Source organism: Etheostoma cragini, chromosome 13, assembly GCF_013103735.1.
Source record: "Etheostoma cragini isolate CJK2018 chromosome 13, CSU_Ecrag_1.0, whole genome shotgun sequence".
Classification (NCBI taxonomy): Eukaryota; Metazoa; Chordata; class Actinopteri; order Perciformes; family Percidae; genus Etheostoma; species Etheostoma cragini.
The window spans coordinates 11,693,582-11,714,634 of record NC_048419.1 but is presented as its reverse complement, the minus strand read 5'-3'; the positions used below and the strand labels follow the sequence as shown (position 1 = coordinate 11,714,634).

At 39.6% G+C, this 21,053-nt stretch overlaps 2 protein-coding genes across 3 annotated transcripts in view; one reads left to right on the top strand and one right to left on the bottom strand.

Annotated features, from left to right (window-relative positions):
- LOC117955092 (serine/threonine-protein kinase PAK 3) overlaps positions 1-6,432 on the top strand; it is a 28,456-nt gene extending 22,024 nt beyond the window's left edge. For both annotated transcript variants that reach the window (XM_034889243.1, XM_034889242.1), the window contains 7 exons: positions 695-743; positions 865-977; positions 1,885-2,002; positions 2,228-2,327; positions 2,518-2,714; positions 2,862-2,999; positions 3,175-6,432. In XM_034889243.1, the coding sequence (XP_034745134.1) occupies positions 695-743; positions 865-977; positions 1,885-2,002; positions 2,228-2,327; positions 2,518-2,714; positions 2,862-2,999; positions 3,175-3,264 (805 nt within the window). In that variant the 3' untranslated portion in view covers positions 3,265-6,432. The remainder of the gene's footprint in view (positions 1-694; positions 744-864; positions 978-1,884; positions 2,003-2,227; positions 2,328-2,517; positions 2,715-2,861; positions 3,000-3,174) is intronic.
- On the bottom strand, positions 6,340-17,466 carry LOC117955091 (calpain-5-like). The gene is made up of 13 exons (XM_034889241.1): positions 17,236-17,466; positions 14,926-15,114; positions 14,550-14,681; positions 13,446-13,654; positions 12,820-13,012; positions 12,548-12,738; positions 12,036-12,113; positions 11,745-11,940; positions 11,538-11,660; positions 9,435-9,637; positions 8,821-8,942; positions 8,570-8,706; positions 6,340-7,187 (listed from the first exon to the last, which is right to left on the bottom strand). Exons 2-13 carry the CDS (start codon positions 15,088-15,090, stop codon positions 7,005-7,007), a joined length of 1,932 nt encoding a protein of 643 aa, XP_034745132.1. The 5' UTR covers positions 15,091-15,114; positions 17,236-17,466; the 3' UTR covers positions 6,340-7,004.
- Between the last annotated feature and the right edge of the window lie 3,587 nt (positions 17,467-21,053).

Here is a 21,053-nt window from a genome sequence, read left to right as displayed (position 1 = left end):
AGACTGTGCAGTTGTTATCTGTTCTGACATTCTCACTATTTGCATGTTTGATCAGGAAGCTCCTAGGTTAAACATTAGATAACTGTCTATTTACTCTCTGCTACTATCTTTAACCTATTAGTACCAGGAACTATGCATCATCATAGCTTCTGACTAAACACAGGTGTAGCTGGCAGCAAGAGAAGGAATAAAGACCAGAAGAACTTAGTTCACGGCTGAATGTGTTTAGTAGCATGACATACGCTTCCAAATAAGGACGGAATGGCTGCATACCATTGCTTTGGCCCACTATTGGAAACCATAAATTTCCTGGATCTTTGTGCTCATCATTTCAAAGGTCATTTATTAGCAGTTACATTTCTTTGGTCAAATACGCAAAGACAGTTTGTTAGTGAAGAACCAAAATATTACTTTAACTCATCAAGCCTCAGGTTTATTCACTTTATGATAGGCCAGTAGTCTGTGTGTCTTTTAAGTAGTAAATGTGATGCATGCAACTTGGACTTGGTCTTTGTTGAAGTACATGCTATACGTCTCTTGAATCTCTTCAATAAATTACTCCATTTTCAAAGCCACCTTACACCGTCTAGACTAAACAGTAATACTATAACATCAATTAGTTTTTTGTCACTAAATAATTTAGAACAATTAAATGGTGTGTCATTGAAGTGACTCTGATCTTGTGTTTCACCAGAGCGTCCGGCACTGTGTACACTGCTATTGACATAGCAACTGGCCAAGAGGTAAGTCAGGTTCTGATGTTGATTATAAAACATTCCCGCACTGTATATCATTTATTTTTTCTAACTCAGCCATCAGGCATTCTCTTGTTCTGAGCTACAGATTCCTCTTCTGTTTTCTCAGGTGGCCATCAAGCAGATGAACCTGCAGCAGCAGCCCAAGAAGGAGCTGATCATCAATGAGATCTTGGTGATGAGGGAAAACAAAAACTCCAATATAGTGAACTACCTGGATAGGTGAGTTTTCGCATGCAGTGTCACATATGGTAACACCAAGTAAATATATTTTCCTAGTGGCGTCTTCAAATGGCTTATTTTGTTGCACCAGCAGTCTAAAACCTAAATCTAGTCAATGTTATATAATAGAGAGGAAAGCTGCAAATCCTCACATTTGAGTAGCTTGAACCAGCAAATGTTTGGCATTTCTGCTTGATGAAGGACTATTGATTGACAAGTTGCTGTCAATTAATGTTTTCTAACAAAACATCAATAGCTATATAGCACAGTTATTATAGTATTAATGGCAGATGTAAAATAATTGTTTGCATGTTTGTTTTTTTCTAAGATGGTTAGACATTAATAAGCTCATGCAGCACGATCAATGTATTTAAAATGAATTTGCCAATAGCAACTGATTTTGTGGTTAGAACACAGAAAAGGTCAGACATGTTGTTACCATAAATTACATTACTTTTCTTCTTGTTCACCTCCTTCTTCTTTCTCCTTTTGCCTTCATATGGTGGTCCGCATTCATCATTTGGTACATGACTGCCACCTACTGTTTTAAAACATGGAGAAGAATTTTAGTACACAATAACTCAACACAAGACTTTTTGCATCTGTTCCACTCGGATCAGATTTCATAACAATGGTCTTTCAGCTGCTGTTCACAGCTGGCAGTAACATGCTTGAGCACCTTATGAGTGTTGTTATTGACTCTGCATCATGAGATCCACAGTACATCTTAAAATTTAAAGATGCTGCTCTATGCTCTCTTTCTTGAGAAGTTTTGTTCTTATTGTCTGAATACTTGGCAACTAGCGTGCCTAGATTATTAATTTGTCAAAGCAACGACTGAACTGAAGTCTTCAATATGAAATGCATGTCACACTGAAACTGTATTTTTCCTTCTCGCTTGTTTTAGTTACTTGGTAGGAGATGAGCTATGGGTGGTGATGGAGTATTTGGCCGGTGGCTCGCTGACAGATGTAGTGACTGAGACCTGCATGGACGAGGGCCAGATTGCTGCAGTCTGCAGAGAGGTAAGGGAAGTTTGGACATCAGCGACACCACCCACCATTTCTATGGCTACAACAAGCTGAACCTTACATTTAGGTGGGCACATGCAAACATAAAAAAAACAAATGTGAGTACTTCACCAGCCAAGAGAAAATGACTTTCCAAATGTGTGTGTAGTACAGGCTCCCCTTTAGTATGTGTGGGTATCAATCAAGTATATTATTAAGCTTTCTTTTCTCTATCTTTAGTGTCTTCAAGCCCTGGACTTCCTACACTCCAACCAGGTGATCCATAGAGATATAAAAAGTGACAACATCCTCTTGGGGATGGATGGATCCGTCAAGCTCAGTAAGTCTTCTCGTTTTTGTTCAAACATGTAAATTACCATTGGCTTTAGTGTAACAGAGTTACAGTAAAATTGCCCCATTTCTGAGAGAGAAGTGTTTGAGATTTACTGTATATTAAGAGAGATAGTAGTGTGTTAAATGAAAGACTATAACACACCACTGCACTTGTCTTCCTCTGTCTCCCTTTGCAGCCGACTTTGGCTTCTGTGCCCAGATCACTCCAGAGCAGAACAAGCGCAGCACGATGGTGGGAACGCCCTACTGGATGGCACCAGAGGTGGTGACTCGAAAGGCTTATGGCCCAAAAGTGGATATCTGGTCCCTGGGGATCATGGCAATAGAGATGGTGGAGGGAGAACCACCCTACCTGAATGAGAATCCACTCAGGGTAAGACACAAAGTGCAACCACAACACAGGACTCATGTTAGCTCCCTAGTGGTCATACAGTATGCATGGAGATTAAATATTCAGTGTTCTTTTCCTATGTTGCCCTTGTTTCATGGTCTCATGGTTTGACCTCATCCATCTCACCAGGCACTGTACCTGATAGCTACCAATGGGACTCCTGAGCTGCAGAACCCAGAGAGGCTGTCATCTGTGTTCAGAGACTTCCTTAACCGCTGTCTGGAGATGGATGTGGACCGCAGAGGCTCTGCCAAGGAGCTTCTCCAGGTAAAAGCGTGACTAGATCCACAATAGCAGACATGCATAGACACATACGTTCATGTCTGGCAGATGTTACCAAATCATTGCTAAATGCCTACTATTCATAATTCTAAATGTGCAAACATCTCTCTTTCTCTCTTTGGTACCACATCTCCATTATTATCCTGTCTGTCATCTGCAGCATTCTTTCCTCAAACTGGCGAAGCCTCTATCCAGCCTGACGCCTCTGATTGTAGCTGCAAAGGAAGCCATAAAGAACAGCAGTCGCTAGGGTGTGACCTGTGTCCCCACCCGAGGCTGGAGCCCTGCCTGTGATGTGTGCGTTCATGGGGGCAGGGGCTTGGGTGTATGGATGGTGGGTGACGTTACAGTGACAGCACAAAGAGGGGGGGAGGGGTTTGTGTGATTTACCGTGACAGCACAAGGACAAATGACCCCCAGGCCTCGTATGTAAGACGGACATCTGGCCTTGCAGCCTCTCGGGCCCATGCTGCTGAAAAGACTTTGCCTCCTTGTTTACTTTTCCAGCACTCTGTACATGTAGAGCAGTCCATCACAAGTGTGTGTGCGTTTGTGTGGGTGTGTGTGAGTGTGTACCAAATCTGCACATCTCTTTGTGTCATATGTCTTGTTTGGTAGCAGTCGCTTCCCAAACCAAGAAATACAGTGAAAAAAATGAAAAGACATGCTCATTTTCAAGCAGAAACTTAAGGAGCGAAGAGGACAAAGTGACAAAACTATAGAGCCTGTGATCTTTGTTCCTGCCCAGCATTGGTTTTCTTTTCTCGATTCCTTCCATGGAGCACAATCAGGCCACACTTACACCTGCAGTGACCAGCTGATGTGAGAGAGTGACTCTGGGACTCTGGACCCAACCTTTGCCTGCATGACTAATGGCTCTGTGGAGAAACATTGCTAGTGCTCCGTAGATTGTCTCATCTCAAGGTGGCATATTTATGTGTGTGCGTGCGTGCGTGTGTTTGCGTGTGTGTGTGTTTGTGTGTGAGTATAAGTGAGTGTAGGGGTGCAGCTACAGAGGAATAAGTCACTAATAATTTCAAATGACCTATGCCAGCTTTAAACACCCTTCATTAATACACTTCATATCAGTGAAGAGATACGGGTCCCATATTTCATTTGAGCCAACTTCTTTCAGACAGTCTCTTCCATAAAGTCACTGGTGTTCAGGTTACCTGCAGTTAATTTGCTCATTTTCTCTCATAAACTGGCTACATAATATCAAATTTAATGTTGTGTCTAATTCAAAAATATTGAAACCAGAACATGTGTGAGTCAACTGTAGCTCACACATGCAAATATTTAATTTTGGATATAATATACATACTTTCTTATTAATTATCGAGAGAAAAGGCATGCAGTTAGATACATTTGATTGCACTGAAATAAAGATGATATGTCGCACATTTAAATCAACATTAGGTACTGAACACTCCGTATTCCATGTGGTAGAAATTATCAGAATGACTTCAAACCAACGTCAGCTTCATTACAAATGCAAGCAATGTATCGGCAAATTCGACAGATAATTCTAACATGTATGGTACATAAACTGTAGCATTCATTGTGTACAAGCATCTCAAATGGGATTATCCATAGATATGGATATGTGTGGCTTTCTAACCATCTATCTTAATAATGTCAAAGCAAATTTTTAATAGGTATGAGATAAAAAGAAAGACAAGTACCAGATCAGAGACTCAACAGTCACAAATATAAATGTTTTCATCAAAATATCTATATTTAGGGATGGATTGTCATTTTTAAAGATGCTGGCACACAGTGGACCAACATTTCAGCCTTTTAAATAAGCTCATTTTTGACAACAGTAGCAAATAGAAGGTCATGTAATTATTTACCTTTTACAGAGTTGAAGGTCTAGTGCCGCACATTTTCACTGTTTCAACTAACTGCAACAAGTCGTGGAGGGAGAAATACATTTTCTTCATCTTTTAATACATCAGTCAAAATAACTTTAAAGTATACACAGACATTTCGATGAAACAAGTTCTTCTCTTATTTTCCAGAAGCCCGAGTAATTACTTATAAGTGTTGTGTGTGTCCTTTTGTCTTTTAATGTTGTCTTATGTGTCTTTTTCATATGATCTGTATTGTAGTGAGTTTTTGGATTGCGTGGCAGATCAGAGAGGGGGAATGTTATCCACTGAGCAAAGTAATGGAGTGGATGTCATTTTATGATTGTACCTTGTCCTAATGAGCACTGAAAACAGCCAACCTAGTAGAGGTTCATGTTGTTTGATAACATTCCTCCCATACCTGGTTAGTGTTTAAACTCATTTCTGTACAGACAGTATCTATTTTGTGTCTGTATTTAGTAGCTTCGTCATGCATTTCCCATGTAGCATCACTCTGTGTGTCTGCGTGTGTGTTTTTGCGTGTTAGGAGGCTACCTCAATCTACACTAGAAGATGCCTCACTCATGTTGTCCACCTTCATTATGAGGTGCAGGGTAGCTGCTCAGTCATTTTGTACCTCCATTGTACAGCAAATTAACATATGATGGAGTGATGTTAGACAGGAGGATGCAACAGAATTCATGCATGTAAAACAACTATACACTGTATCTCATCTTCAAATAGGTTAAGATTGTTAGGATATGTATGTATGTAAATATGCCAGAAAAACACCCCTTTTTCAGAAATATGTAACTTAAGAAGACAATAATCAGGTTGCTCCATGGTATGTATCAATAAATGTTTTGCACCCTGAAAATCAAAAAAGAGAAAAACTAACATGCTGGCACTCCTAGATCTGGCTTTTCTGTTTGGGCTTTATCGGACACTCCATCTGGAAAGAGAACCGATGAATGCAGCACTCTGTGTGCGGGCCCACACAGTCTTTCTTGAGTACCGCTGCTGAGAGTTAGTGCGTGCTTGTGTGTGTGTGTGTGTGTGTGTGTGTGTGTGTGTGTGTGCGGCAGGTGTGGCTGGCCTGACAGGAAGCTTTGCCGGCTCCTGGGACGTTTGGCCTCTACCCCCATGTACAGGTCTGTGAACTATGAGCACAAAGGTGAATTTCGGGACAAGAGACACCGTTGACGTGCCCCTTTTTCTGTGGTTGCTCCTGTACATTCCTATCTTCTGAATGTGTAAACCTGTACACGTGGTGTGAAAATTCCTCTATTAATGTGTATCAAGAGAATGGAACAAAGACAAAAAATGTTACTTTTTAAATTATTATCATATTATTATTATTATTATTATTACTCTTATTATTGTCTAGCTTTGTAAAACTGCTGATTCATCTGGCATACCTCAGCAGGCCTTTCCCCATCTTTGAAAAAGGACAAATGAGTGACGGGGAAATTAGGTTTTGGATAAACTATTTTTATTTGTGGTTGAAGCAATAGACTTTTTGAACTTTGAATTGTGCATGGCTGTGTCTTGAGTGTAAAAAAAAACATTGCAGTTTCGAAACTGGACTGAAATAAAAACAGGAAGAAAACCACAGTTGTGCTAATGATTGTAGTCTATTGTGATTCTTAGGTTGGATTTCTTTTAATTCTTTATGCCATTCAGTATCTTGCATAGTCTTAATAATCATGAGAATGAAACATGATATGAACAGATGAAAAAAGGAGCATGTTGTGAATTACAGAAATGAATATTACATTAATTATAGAAATTATAACACGTTAAGACTTGAATGACAAATTACTGACATATCACAGTATCCTTAGTGAACATACAAAAGAATAACTTTACAAAAACGACAATAAAAAAAATGTTTTATGAGTTACATAGGGATCATTTCAAAAATAATAAGGATAACAGGAATTGACATTCAGTCGGTACAATGGTGCTGCTCACCTCTCAACTTTGCAAACAATTCACCACCGTGCAAATAATGAAGGTATTTAATATCACACACAACCAGGGATTACCATGGGTCCGGTGCTTTGATGATGGCACATGCCAAGTAAGATGTTCACCACATCAAAAGATCCAGCCCTCTCTGAATTCAATGTCAAGATCACATGGCGGTCAGCTCAGTAGAAGTGATGATCCTCAGACTGATTTTACCGGGCATCTCGTCAGGTGTCCGCTGTCCTCGCTTCAACAACTGAAGCCTCTGAGGGCCAGAGGAGTCCTTCACTGACCCCGACAACACCACTTGGCCCATGAACTTATCCTTCACTGTGTTGCTGTTCCATACCTGAGGAAAACCAGTCAAGTATATATATATGTAAGAGGTTTGCCGCCACAGATTACAATATGACCACAGATCAAGGTGTTGGTGACTCTGATTTGATTATGTTGCAATCATGTTATCAGGCAAAGATGATGTCCTTTGCTCTCAATTACAGCCAACTACAAGCTGCCATTACATTTGTCAGTTAATTACAAGTTATATGTGAGCTTTTCTAGTATATATATATGTATATATATATTGTATATAAGTTGTTTTCTTACTATATTACATTTTATTTTCTGCTATGAAAGAATTGCTAAATAATTGAAACTAATTCAGATTTTAGTTTTAGTTTTGTATAATTGTTTTAGTGTTCTTGTTTATCTACATGTGTTGCTGCACCTCGACCTAGACCCAGGGGAGGGTTGATGGGGTGTGAGCAGTGACAGTCCACTCCATGATTGTGACATATGTTAGAAACTAGGATATCATAAAAAAACAAATAAAAACAATATTTATATGTTTCTCGAGTAGTGACATCCTCAACAGTCAATTAAACATGTTTATTGTGATTCTTTGCTTAAATTAAGCTGTATGCGTAGCTTCGGGCTCCCCCATGAGGAATTCTAAGTTATGAAAATGAATGTCGGCGCGTTCACATCATAGATTGTTGCGGTCCACATGATACAAGCCTTGGGTCCTCCCCATGAGGTTTGGGAAAATTTTGATTTTCCAGCTTGCTCCGTCAGTGGTGAAGGAGTTGGCTAAGGCTAACGCTATGAGGCTAAGCCAACGTCCCAACTACAAATTAGCGATACGTTATTGCAGATCCAGAATGGCTCTGGGCAGATCCAGTAGTTTTAAATAAGCAAGTTAACACTTGTCAGTGGAGAGTGGCCAGGTTCACTGTACAAATGAAATGCAGTTTGTAATTGAGTCTGGTAGGACCAGACTATGAAATTACATGAATTTTCTAGATTTTAATGTGTTATTTATTGCTGCCTGTTGAAACAGAAATAACACAGTAACAGGTTGAAATGTTTTGAAAAAGGTTATGTGATCAATCATCAAATCATTCAAATTCATCATCGCTGAACAACACCAGTTTCTGAACATAGTCATACTGAGAAATACAGAGAGAGTTTTACACAAACTGGTTCAACTAATTTGGGATAACAGTGTGGTTGGTTTGCTTTGGATTCAGCAATAGATTGAAAATGTTTTTTTTTTATAATATCATCAGGCACAGCATGCATTTTCTGGTCTTTGTGCTTGAAATCAGGCTGTTTTTGTCTGATGACATTTTTAGGATACATGGTTTCCACAGTACAGTGAGCCACAATCCCTTTGCACTGCCAGTCACCGAGATTATTACAGTCATCAGGACCAAGGGGATGCCATCTTACCTCCACAGTTATAGGATTTCTGGGCTTCTTCCTGTAGAAAATGGCGCTGGTTATAAACTCTGGTTGCAGGGTGTCCTTCTTGATGGTGGATCGAACCGAATGGCCCTCACAATTTATAATCACATATGGGTCTGCACCTACATGAATACATTAGAGTTTCATTTTAGCAAACCACATTGGTGGACTACAGGCTGATTACACTGATTAGTACATTTAGGGTAAAAATCTGGCTTGTATAAAGTCCTTTTAACCTCCTGTATTGTCCTGATTTTGCAGCTCCTCAGCTCCGTGGACGTAGACGTGAGTCACAGCTTGTGGGTATCCAAGGAATGAACTCCAGCATTTTATCTTCGGCTTGTCCTCTGTCAACTCCCTGTGAGAGTAGAGGAGAATTTAGGCACCATGAGAGGAGTAGAGTTCCTATATCTTGGTTCTCTGACATGAAGTGACAGTAAGCCAACTTGGATGACCGGTATGTGATTGGTTCTGTGTTTAGGTTGGCCAACTAGATTGTCGGAAAGAAAATCTGTTAAAACAGAATCTTTGGCCAAGAAAAGCATTTTAAATAATTGCCTGTGAACATAATTGCATAATCTAAGTGCTCCAAAACAGTCATTCGGGTGCTTTCCTCAGACATGGTCCATCCATTAATGTCTGAATCAAACAGTCAAAGGACTGAACAATTCAGACAACAGCTCAAGGGCTTAGTTAAACAGCTGTGTTCTCGCTTTCACTGCAGTGTCTTTTAAGACCTGATAATTATACGAATGTTACATTTCTGTCTGGCAACATAAAATCCAGTCATGCTGCTATTCACGTCACACACGGTCACTGGTTCAACATCACCTCTTTATCACAATTGTACCTGCAGCCTGATTCCACATCGGTGAAAACTCGGATCATGTAATCCCCCAGCTTGTAAGGCTCAAAGGTGGTGGGGATTATGATGTAGCGGCCCTGTTGGAGCATGCATCTCATGAACACTGTCCGAGCATTGATGTAGGTGGATGTTTCCACACATTGTTGGGTCAGGATGTCGTGCATCCGATACTTCCTGTTCAGTTCCACCTGGAAAAGGAAATACATTTGGGCTTTTTTTAGTGTTCATTTAAAGATCACTGAACAGTTAGCTAATAATAAAAAAATATATATATATATATGAACTTATATTCACTGTAAACATCATATCCTAAATATGATCAAAACTGTGATGCTCCCAAAATGTATGTATAATGAGATGTATGCTTACTATTCAGTATCTATACTTACAATAAATGTGATTCAGAGTAATTTATCTACTAAATTATTGTATACTGCATATTCTTAATATCATCAATGGTGTGTTGTGTAATTTGCATTGTATGTACCTATGCTGTACTTTGGAAGATGCCAAAGTCAATTTTCCACTGAGATGGACATGAGGTCAATCTAACCCCAAACCAAATTCTACCTAGCGTACTGATGAGTTACTGTTAGCCGCCTAAACAGATTCTTCTGCCTTTAAAATAATAGATTACACTAACATAAGTCTGTACTGTATTACAATTTATTAAAAAACACAGAGTAATATAATTAATGCACTGGTAAGATGACTGGTGTGTCAATTAGGCAAATGTAAAAAGGTTATACTGCATGCGTCCTTCTTTTTGAGCAATTAACAGCTAGTCGTAGATTAATATAATAATCATAGTCTTCCTCCAGGCTTTCATTGAGCTGCTGTAAGGCCCTGAGGTGTCAACTAATGCATATTTTTCATGTGTATTTTTGTTCATAAATGGCAAAAAAACTACCCATCACTGTATGACTGAAAGTTCTACAACTGAAATACTTCTCAAACAGGAAAACACAAAGTGTAGTGGGTGACAACATAAGAAGCATAAAATGTGGACACCAGAAAAAGACCATAGACGACAAGGATTACATCCAGGTTCAGGCTCAAAGCAGCACAGGCTGTGTACTGCGTTGTTAATCACATGCTGCTTGTGGGACAAGCATTTATTGCTGTCCAGAACCTGTCCCTTTGGCACCACTTCTGTCAGAGTGATAAGAATGGATGTGTGTTTGAACTTAGCCAGATCTCTGTCACGTAAATAACAATACAGGAAATGGGATGTCAGTTTTGCAGCGTACGGTTAAATGGCCTCATTTGAATGTGACAATCTAATCCCAGCAAGTAGGATACAATTTTGTTTGGCGTAGTAGTTTTGCAGCTGCATGAGAAGATTCCATTGACTTTGCAGTTTAATAATAGTTAAGACCTCTACTGAAACACATTATTGAATTGTATTTGTCTTTGTAAATATTGCAGTTCCAGACATAATTATATCCATTGAGGTTGTGGTTTTGCATTTGTTCAGTGTAGTGTAATGCCAAATATTATATTTGCCCACAATGCATGATATTTCAATTACGCCTCCAGAAGCACTGTATCAGAACACAGGCAACTGAACTCTTTGCACATTACTGGGAGTCTGAAGGAAATGGTCACTAACTGGGTTTGGTTCCGCTGTGTTTTTCAGCTTGAAACAATCTACTGAAGTATGTGCATGTGTTGTGTTTAATCGTGTATGACTTAGCCTCTTGTGAAAATAGTCTGCTTTTGTTTTGATAAATCATATCAAGTAGTATCTGCCTGCCAGTAAAACACTAAACTGTTCACTATTTACTCAGCAAATGAGTAGAAAAGCCAAATTCTTTCACCAAAATAAAAAGCCAAATTGTGATTAAATGACTCTGTTTCAGCCTCAAATAAACTGACCTTTAACTTCCAACCTCGTCCCGTGTGAAGTACATTTCCTCTCTAACAAACTCGTCTGAGTCTCGCCATAATCTTTTTGCAAAGTTCCACACACCCTTCAAATGTTTAACAGCTAATCTGTTGCTTATCTTGCACCATGCATATTATAGATCAGTTATTAACTGTTCATTGGATAAATAAAGTAAGTAGACATGTTACACCATATGTTACCTTGAAGACACAGAAGCCAATGCTTAGATTTTCTCCTTGACCAAATCTTCTGTTGATCTTCATGTCTTTCTGTTGCAAGGTGATTAGAACCTCGTCAGCCTCCTTTGTAACATCAAACAAGTACTGTAAAAGAAGTTCAAACGGAGTGAATATAAATGTATACATGTGCATGAACACAGCTGATGTGAGGAGTCCATTCAAGAGTACCTGTGGGTTCTGCAGGAACGTCGACTTGTGGTTAGCGCAGCCACCGCAGCGGTTTAAAAGTGGCTCTGCGTGTTTGGTCCAGCTCCCAAAGTGCACAACCTCGTTCCACGTCTTGTGGACACTGATCAGCGAAGTGTTGAGGAGACGGCAAACATCTGCATCTTCGAAGAACTTGCACCAGTCTGCGAATGACATCCTGTGGATATGAAGACACAAAGCATTAATACACTCTAAAAGAGGAGATAAACTCCACAGGTGGGCTGTTGCGATTGGATGAACCTTATCACTCACCAGAACTCCCCATCATCCTCTACTACGATGCCAAGTTTGCCCCTCTCCGCATTCCCAACCTTTGACCATTCCTCAGAGCTGACAAACAGCAAGCAAAGCAAATGGAGATGGTTAATGCTCATGAAATGCTTGTAGATACAAACAAATAGTTTTAAAGTCATAAAGCACCTTCAATGAGATGCACCTTTTGAGTCATACAATGTGGCTAACTTAGTATTTTACTTTTTAAAAGAGAATTGTTTCGGCATTCAAATTAAAGAGGTTACATTAGATGTCTGTGACAAGATTTCACAACAGAAGAAAAGCTTGACCACTCCTGCAGCATTATTGACTCCTCTGCTGTCCCACCATACACGCTCAGTGTGTTCCAGACGGTCACTATTACCATACCATCTGAATAGTTATATACAACCCTGGTGATGAGTTTTTGAGTAGGAGTGCACACTGTGGAGCTCTTTCTCTGATCAGAACTACAACAGTGGAGAAAATAATGAATTGGAAGCACTTCTCACCTGTCACTCCAGGCTCCCTTCCACTCACTCTTGCCCCAGGGGTTCCTCATGCGGATGAGAGAAATGGTTTCATTCTTGAAGTAGGCCAGCAGCCCGTGACCCAAACGCACTTTCTTCACTGCAGTTACTGAGTATGCGTGGCCTTTCACCAGTCCGTTTGCCATCTTGTGTTCAATCTCATGAGGCTGTGCCTGTTGATATTATAAAAACAACCGGTCAGTATCTCTTAAGTATAGAAACAAAGATGCAACATATTCACAAACAGCACAAACCCTAATGGAGCAGCTGATGATTCCTCCCCGGTCGTAAACCGTTAGCAGATCCTCAAACAGCTGGTCCTGTTTTTTGGGGTCCTTGTAGTAAGCTTCTTTCTCCAGGTTGATGGCTTCAGCCACACACCCACTGAAATCCACCACAGCGTCTCCGGTGTTTCCCCCCTCCAGGGACTCATAGCAGCCATAGAGCCTGGACGCAGAGAGTAAAGGGGAATCACAAGTTTAGTTTGAAGTTGGATGTGTTTCAGAAATATAGAAATATAATGCAGTTAAACACATGAATGGTATCTACATATTTGAATTATGTTTTGCATACTAACATATTGCCAATAATTTGTGTGCAGCAACACACAACATCATATGTTACAACACTTACTTTCAAAATTTCATGGGCTTTGTGCAGCAGTAGTTGTATTGTTATTTATGCTTTGCAAATATTTGGTTATTATGAGTGGTCTAAGTAGTAATACTTGTAAAAGTAACAGGATTTTTAGTTTTTTTTTTTTGTTGGTCTAATTTCTTATATTTCAACAAAAACATTAATAATATAAGCTTATATTTTTATAGTATCAACCAGATCTAACTAAATAAATACAAATCTGATTGTGTTTAGGTTTACTGACTTGGCGTAGGCCTTCTCCAGCAGAGCACTCCAGAATTCGTTGTTGTCTTTTGAGTGACAGTAGATGAGTTCACCGTTGATTGTGGGCAGCCGGTCGTCTACCACTACATCCATCCACTCTCCAAACACCCAGAACTGAAAGTGGAAGATTCCAGCATAGTTCTCCGGTCGTTTGGGATCCCACTCCTGCTCCTTATGGTCAGGAATAACCTGGAAAGACACAAACACACACATCAGCTAAAGGTAGGACTGTAATAACATGTTGATGGCTTTTTAAAGGTCCTATACTGTAAAAAGAAAGATTTCCATGTCTTTTTTCCTTAACTAGACATTGGATGTTTTTATGTCACAACTATATAAGGAAAAAAGTGTTGCTACAATGCTGGTACAGTCATTCCCCGGCTGCAACGAGGGTGCAGAGACACCGAGAGAATGGCTGCAGGTGACCCAGAAATATTGGCCAATCAGAGCAGACTGGGCTTTTTTAGGAGGAAACCAGAGAAAGGCATTTAAGCGTGTTTCAGAACCTAAACCTAAAAATGAACAACGTATGGGACCTTTAAAGTTCATAAAATTATAAAAACAATTGTCAAGGGGGCACTTAACTTACAACCAATAACTACTTTTTAAAGATTAAAATAGAGCATGTGACACTGGATAGCTTCCAAAGACTCACTCAGGCTGTCAGTTGAATTGTGATGTTTTCTGAAATGTAGTGGAAAGCTCTGGGACATTTTGCCAACAAAATGTTTTTGAAAAGAAGTTATCCTCTACCATTATTGTCAAAATTGCCCTATTTTTATTTTTTTAAGTATCAATATCATGTTGAAGGCCTGGAAATGGTACAATATTGCATCTTAAATGATACCATCTACCAGGAAAAACAAAAGTAATTAGGCAAACTAGTTCGGTTCAGCTGTTAATCATGTGTGAATTCCCCTCTGGTAAATTCTGCTGGTTACATGTTCCAACCTTAACTCTTCACCTCAGGGCTGCAGTACCTGCAATTTTCTTATCACAACTGCAATACATAAGCCTTATTAATATTTGCTTATGCCATCACCTCAGCTTACACTTTCAGAATAAAGAAACCAAAGTAACTCACCTTCTTCCAGAGGTTTGGCTTCAAAGCCAGACAGGAGCAGGCAGCAACAAACCAGCAGTTTCCCACAATTCCCTGGTTCAGGTCATGGGAGCTGATGCCCTCCACAAACAAACGGGGCTCATTGCTTATCTCCTACAACAGAAAAAGGAAAGTGAATGACTTTACACACTTTTGTGGTGTGGTGGTGGTGCGGTGATAGTTTTACTGTAACAGCAAAGCTTCAACTATGCATTGAATGTGTCAAAACCATTTCCAAATCATAACATTTACATACCACCTCACATGGTATAGTAAAATATGACAACGTTCATCTGTAGCAATCGTTTCCTTCCCTAATGGATGTTAGTGACTGATCACTACCTCCTGTGCCACTTACCTTGGGCCGTTTCCACTGCACATGACCAGGAGGTGGTTTCCTAAAATACAGTGATGCATTGACGGCTGGGAACTCTGGATCCTCAAACAGCGTCTTGTTGTTGATGCAATCCCTCTTCAGGTCAGAGTAGTGCTGGTTTTTGTACGGGACAGCAGAGGAGAACATGGTCCAGACTCTGAAGCCTCACAGCTGCAGAGTGATGACAGACACCAGACATTTGACTGTTAGTGTTAAGTACTTCATGTGGGAAGGATTTCCTGCTAACTGCGGACTAATTTTTGGGCAAAGCCCGCTGATGTAGCCCAGATCAACAGCAGACTAACATGTGACCCAGAGTCCCTCCGGACAGTCTAGTCTAGAAATATCCATCTTCACTAGAACAGTATGCTAAGAACCCACAAATGAAAAACTACATTTCTAAAGGTATCTCAATGAAGCTGCCATTTGTTGTAAAATTGTTTTTAATAGCCGGATGTTCTGCAAATATCTGATGGACAAATATAATATATATCGTCTTTTAATTTCACAATTTTTTTATCCATCAAGACAAAGCAAAAAAATTACTCATCGGGCACCTGGGTAGCTCACCTGGTAGAGCACAAGCCCATTTAGATGTTTACTCCTTGACGCAGCGGCCACATGTTCGACTCCGATCTGTGGCCCTTTGCTGCATGTCATTCCCCTTCTCTTTCCCCTTCATCTGTTCTATGAATATAAAGGCCTAAATTTCCCAATACATTACCTAAAAACAATACACTTCCTTCACACATCAACACTGGACAACAACGGCTGCCACAGTACATGCGATCAGGACTTTATGGATCAGTTTTGACCTAAACTGTCCAAACTATTGCCAAAGTATTGCAAAGAATAACATGAATTGTGTTTAAGGTTGGATTTTTCCTGGATTGGTTTCTATAAAAGAATACATTTTTCTACACTGCATGTCTATGAAAGAGGAAATGATAAGCAACACAGCTGTTTTCTCTAGAGAAGGACGATATTTTAACTCTTGATCTTTTTGTCCCCTCACACTGACCGCTTAAGGCTGCGTTTGGACACTACGTGCCAACATAATCATTTTGAACGAACCTTGATATTTTACACAGCATTTGCCAAGAATAACATGTTACAGAATTCAGAATTGAATTGACTAGCAGCAGCAAGAAAATTAAAGGAAGTTGGTTCCTCACAAGAAGACCCTGAAAACATGTATTTTGTGTTGTAGTAAAAAAAAAAAGAGAGAGAGAGAAAGGAAATGCCCAAACTGTGTGAAAATGAATTGGATGAAAATTTGACAAAAATACTAGAAGAAAAAAGAAACAGAGGCGAGAAGAAACAACAAATGGCCACCGTACCTCTGAGACGGCAGCAGGATTCCTTTCTGCACTACAATAAGGAAGTTCCCAGGTGCTTTACCTGCCTGTATGGCCCTCCCACACACAAAAGGCCTATTTATGCGTGTGCATTGTCAGAGCCACACCCAAATAGTTTGTTCTACTCCAAATTGGATTTTATTACCTCCCGGTAATGTTGTTTACCATGAGTGAAACACCTTCAGGTGGCATAGCATGATTCACTGGCTCTGGGTAAAGGGGGTGGACAAGGCTGTGAGCCTGAGTGGGTGTTATCTGTTTAAGAGTTCCTGGCAAATGTGGTCAGGCGGGTTATTTTTGGTGGTCTATTTGCTCTTCTTCTCTGGACCATACAGTAAGTTTAGCTCATGTCGTTTGACTGAAACCTTCCTTTCTTATGTCGGAGTCCGTTGTCAGTTTTTGGTCCTATACTCTCTGTTTAATCTTTGTCATTAGTGCAAAGGTGACAGCAGGTCACATTCCAGACATTTCCATCAAACAGGCCGGTACACCCTGGTGATGTTAGGGACATTGTTTTAGTTTTTTTTCAGTGTTGTCACAGCAAGAAAATGAACACATCAGATCAGATAAGACAGAAGATATCCTCAGGCTGCAGCCACGGTTACATATTTTACATTTCAAAGAGGAGCTTGTACTGACCTTTACCTGACAAAACCTTTTAGTAAAGTATGAAAAGGCTAACTGAAAAGAGCATTGTAAAACACCGGCCCATGTCATTTAGTAAGAAAGAACAAGCGTGAGGATTAGAGGCAAGAAGATGTCTCATAAAAAAGTATTTAAGTGATGGTAAATAATCAAATTACCCACAAAAAAGGACATTGAAAAAATTGACAAAAAACAATGAAACCATATTGAAGCAAAATGTATAAGAATGTTCAAACTTAGATGAAGAAAGTAAGTGTAGACTTGAAGAGAGGTTAAAGGCAACACTCACCTGTAGCAAGGTTTCTTATCCTTCAGTGATGAGCTCAAACACATCCAATGTCCTCTGACTCTTGAGATGTGTTTAAGTCAATCCCGCATTTCTCTTATAACATCTGTTACACACAACAACAGTCTCTTGAGTTTCAATTGCCGGCTATGAGGATTTCCCAAAACACATTGATTTGCAAACTGCCTGAAAACTGGTCTGATGAGTACCGCTCTGCAGCAGCAAGGAGGGAAGGGGAGACTGAAATTGTACACCTTCACTCCTCCCACCCAACCACTCGTAGGTATGACAAGTTAAAACCTGTTCTGTTAGTATCTGTTCTTTTACAGTGACAAAAAAAGCTTATATTTGATGTCTTACTGTGTGGGCTGATTGTTTAATCACATACGTCTTTGTTAAATTATTTGTTCTGTTTTCTTTTACCTCACCAAAAAATAAAGTGATCTTCCAGTTACTTGAGGTCAGCGAAATAGAAGAAACCTAACTAATAAGCCATGTGCTATCTTCATACTGTAAGGGATTTGTGGTAATAAGACAAACTGGCAGGATCTCAGTGGTCGGGGCTTAACGCTTAAGGAGCACCAGAGGCACTTTGACTCTCTCACAAGGGCACATCCTGTCTGAATAATTCCAGCTTGGAAACTTGGTGAAGAAGAATGTTAGTAGAGAGCCAACAGTAATAAGGTAACTTCATGCAGTAGCATGATGTAGAAGTAGACACGAAGAAGAAGAAAATCAAATAATTTGCATTAGCAGTGATGTGAGAGAGGACCAATGGGAAGTGTCAGATGTGATTGCAAGTTCATGAGAAAAGGCCTGTTTAAGAGAGGATGAGTCAAAAATAGTCACACAGTAGGACTATACGAAGACCTGGGCCAAGTGGTCTGATAGTGGCTCTGGGGAAAGGGTAACAGGGTCACCAAAGTCTTTCCCTTGTGGGAATCTACTCTACTGTGCATGATTTAAGACAACGTCATGCTAAATCAACATGACATGCAGTAGTTTTTATGAGATGATGGTCATAATCAAACAAAAAAAGAAAATGAGAAGCAATCACAGAACTTCCACTTCTTGGGTGAATTACAGGATGTAAATTATTGCTAAATATTTTAAAACTTCTTTCAATATTTAAATGGTCAATTCAATTTATTGTAAGTTAATAACCTCCCTCAAACAAAGTCAATTTTATTTTTATTGTCCAATATTACAAGGCCTTGAGGGCTTCCTTCCTTTCCTCATGTATGGAGCCCCAAAATGGCCAAAAATAGTTCAATTGGGCGCAAATGTAGACTCTTTTCTTTTTCAAAATCCCTTTTCAGAGAGTGTGTTTTTCTTTGATAATGCCATTATTTCCGCTTCTATGTCCTTTTGTATTTTTTGTTTTTATTTTCAACCCGTTCTCACTCCCTCAGCGTCAGCTACGACACAAAAAGCACCCTTCAGTGTTTGTATGGAACACACGCTGCGCTTTAAGACGCGTAGTATTAGGCGTGACAATGGCAGTGAGTAGTATGTAAGCCCAATGTTCTGCATCAAACAACGCAAGACTTTCACCCCGGAAACCAGGGTTCTTGTCCCTTTCTTGTCCCATGTGTCACAGAAATGTTCTTTTTAAAACCCCACCCACGATCTTTTCCTAAACCCAACAGTCCTGTTCTTGTACCGCGTTTCACGGAAGTGTACCTTTTATAAGCCCACCCACAATCTTTCCCTTAACTTAACTGTCCCGTTCTTATGCCGCATGCCAGCTATAAATGTACTGTATGTTCCAACCCAGAGCATCCAAAGTGACGTGAATAGTCCCTGAGACTTTTAGGGTCAATGAAAACGCCCAGTGCCAAGCGTCTGTATTTTACACAATGGTAGTGAGAATTTGTTGTTATTTTACACCAGCTACTCATTTTGTAACTAAATCAAATTCTAAGCACTCAACCCCAGCTTGTAAACTAGCTTTTAAGAGAGAATGTATATCAGTGTAAAGCTAAAGAAAAGCAGAGATTACTCCGTGCACTGTGTTAATTTTGAGCAGCAGCTGGTTAGATTCAGAACATCTGGGGTTGTTGTTGCTCGCCCTAACAGGAGCTAACTGGTTACATTTACTAGCAGTTTAATTTTCTTGCTTAACACGGGCAGGGAGAATGTGATTGGCTGAAAGGTGAGGGAGTGTAACTGGTGACAATAGTACTCTCAAGTATGAAAATAGAAAATGAGGTGACAGAAACATGAATGTCAAGCATGAAATTAAAATGTCATTGGGACGGCATTATGCCATAAAAACAACACATCAAATGGAATGGATTTGTTCAAATTTATTAGTTTACATACGTTTTACACAACTTATGGTCATTTATTTTATGATGTCATATTAATTTAAATTAATAATAACAGTAATAATACTAATATTAATGCAAAGTTCTAGGTGTACAAAAGAAACATCAAATAATAATTGGCAGATTTGTATGACATTTACTGGGTACATTCATACTGACCTGAAGATAAACCTTTTTCCTTTTCAGGCCAAAAATATATTTATAAATTAAAATATTTCATAAACTGATGAGCACACTGAAATTAAACTTTGCAAAGTGGATTAAACCTTATGTCGCTTCCTCTAGTGCCACCCTGAGGACAAACAGTACAGCCACACTGCTAAGGCTCCACAAATTGTGGGATGTAAGGAACATCACATCAGTCTCTTAGGGCTGTTAGCAGAGATTCCGATATTTCTATGTGCTGTTTTAAAAGCAACAGCTGAGAGCTTTCTGCTTTTACTCCAGCAGAACTCTATCTCACAATGATATATAACACAATTACACCATCCCCCCTTGTCATCTTTCAAAAAAAAAAATGAAAAAAAAAAAATGAAAAAAAAAGAACCCCCAGAGACAAACCTTTGTGATATATAATGGATATTGTGTTTGACTTATTAAAACAGGACAGGTCAAAGAGAAACATCTGTCCAGTCAATATTTGTGAACACGAAACAATTTTTCTCAAAGTCAGAAGGGTGTGAACTTGAACCCTTACTGACGTCAAGATTAGACATCTGGAAGTGATCCCGAGAATGATAAGTGGGTTGACCGTAAAAGCACAAAGTATTTGGCATACGCGTACATTCTCTGGCACAAAATAGATAGCAGAGTCCACAGTTCAACTGAGCTGCTCAGAATTTTCTATAACATTAACATCAAAGATTAGAATAGCCCATTGTTTACACATATTGATTGAACTATTTTAGGATGTAGGAATTACAAAAGTCAAATCCTACATTAACAGCTTCTACAAAGTCTGTGTACTAAAGCTATTCTTCTAGTATTGGTTTGAAATCTGTTAATTTTCCTGTCATATTTACCATTCAAAGACAAAAGGGGCACATAAACATTAAGCATTTTTGGCAGAATTTTGTGTTTAATCTGAGCCGATAACGACCCAGACCACCAGACCCTGTGGAGACATTATGCAGCCTCACTGTGGAATTTGTTTTTTCTGCTGATGTTTTTAAAGGTTTTATGGCATGACAATTTCCCTTTATGAGTTTTTCTAACATTAATATCAGTTCCCCAGCCTGCTTATGGTCCCCCAGTGGTTAGAAATGCCTATAGGTGTGATCCGAGCCCTGGGTATCCTGCTCTGCCTTTGAGAAAATGAAAGCTCAGATGGGGCGATCTGAAATTTTGCTCCTTATGAGGTCATAAGGGGCAAGGCTACCTCCCATTTCTCTGCTTTGCTCACCCAGAGAGTTTGGCCCGTCCATGAGAGAGAAACATAATGGCTTTCAAACAAGTAAAGTGGAAGATGGTTAAGGCCAAACCCCCAGCCTC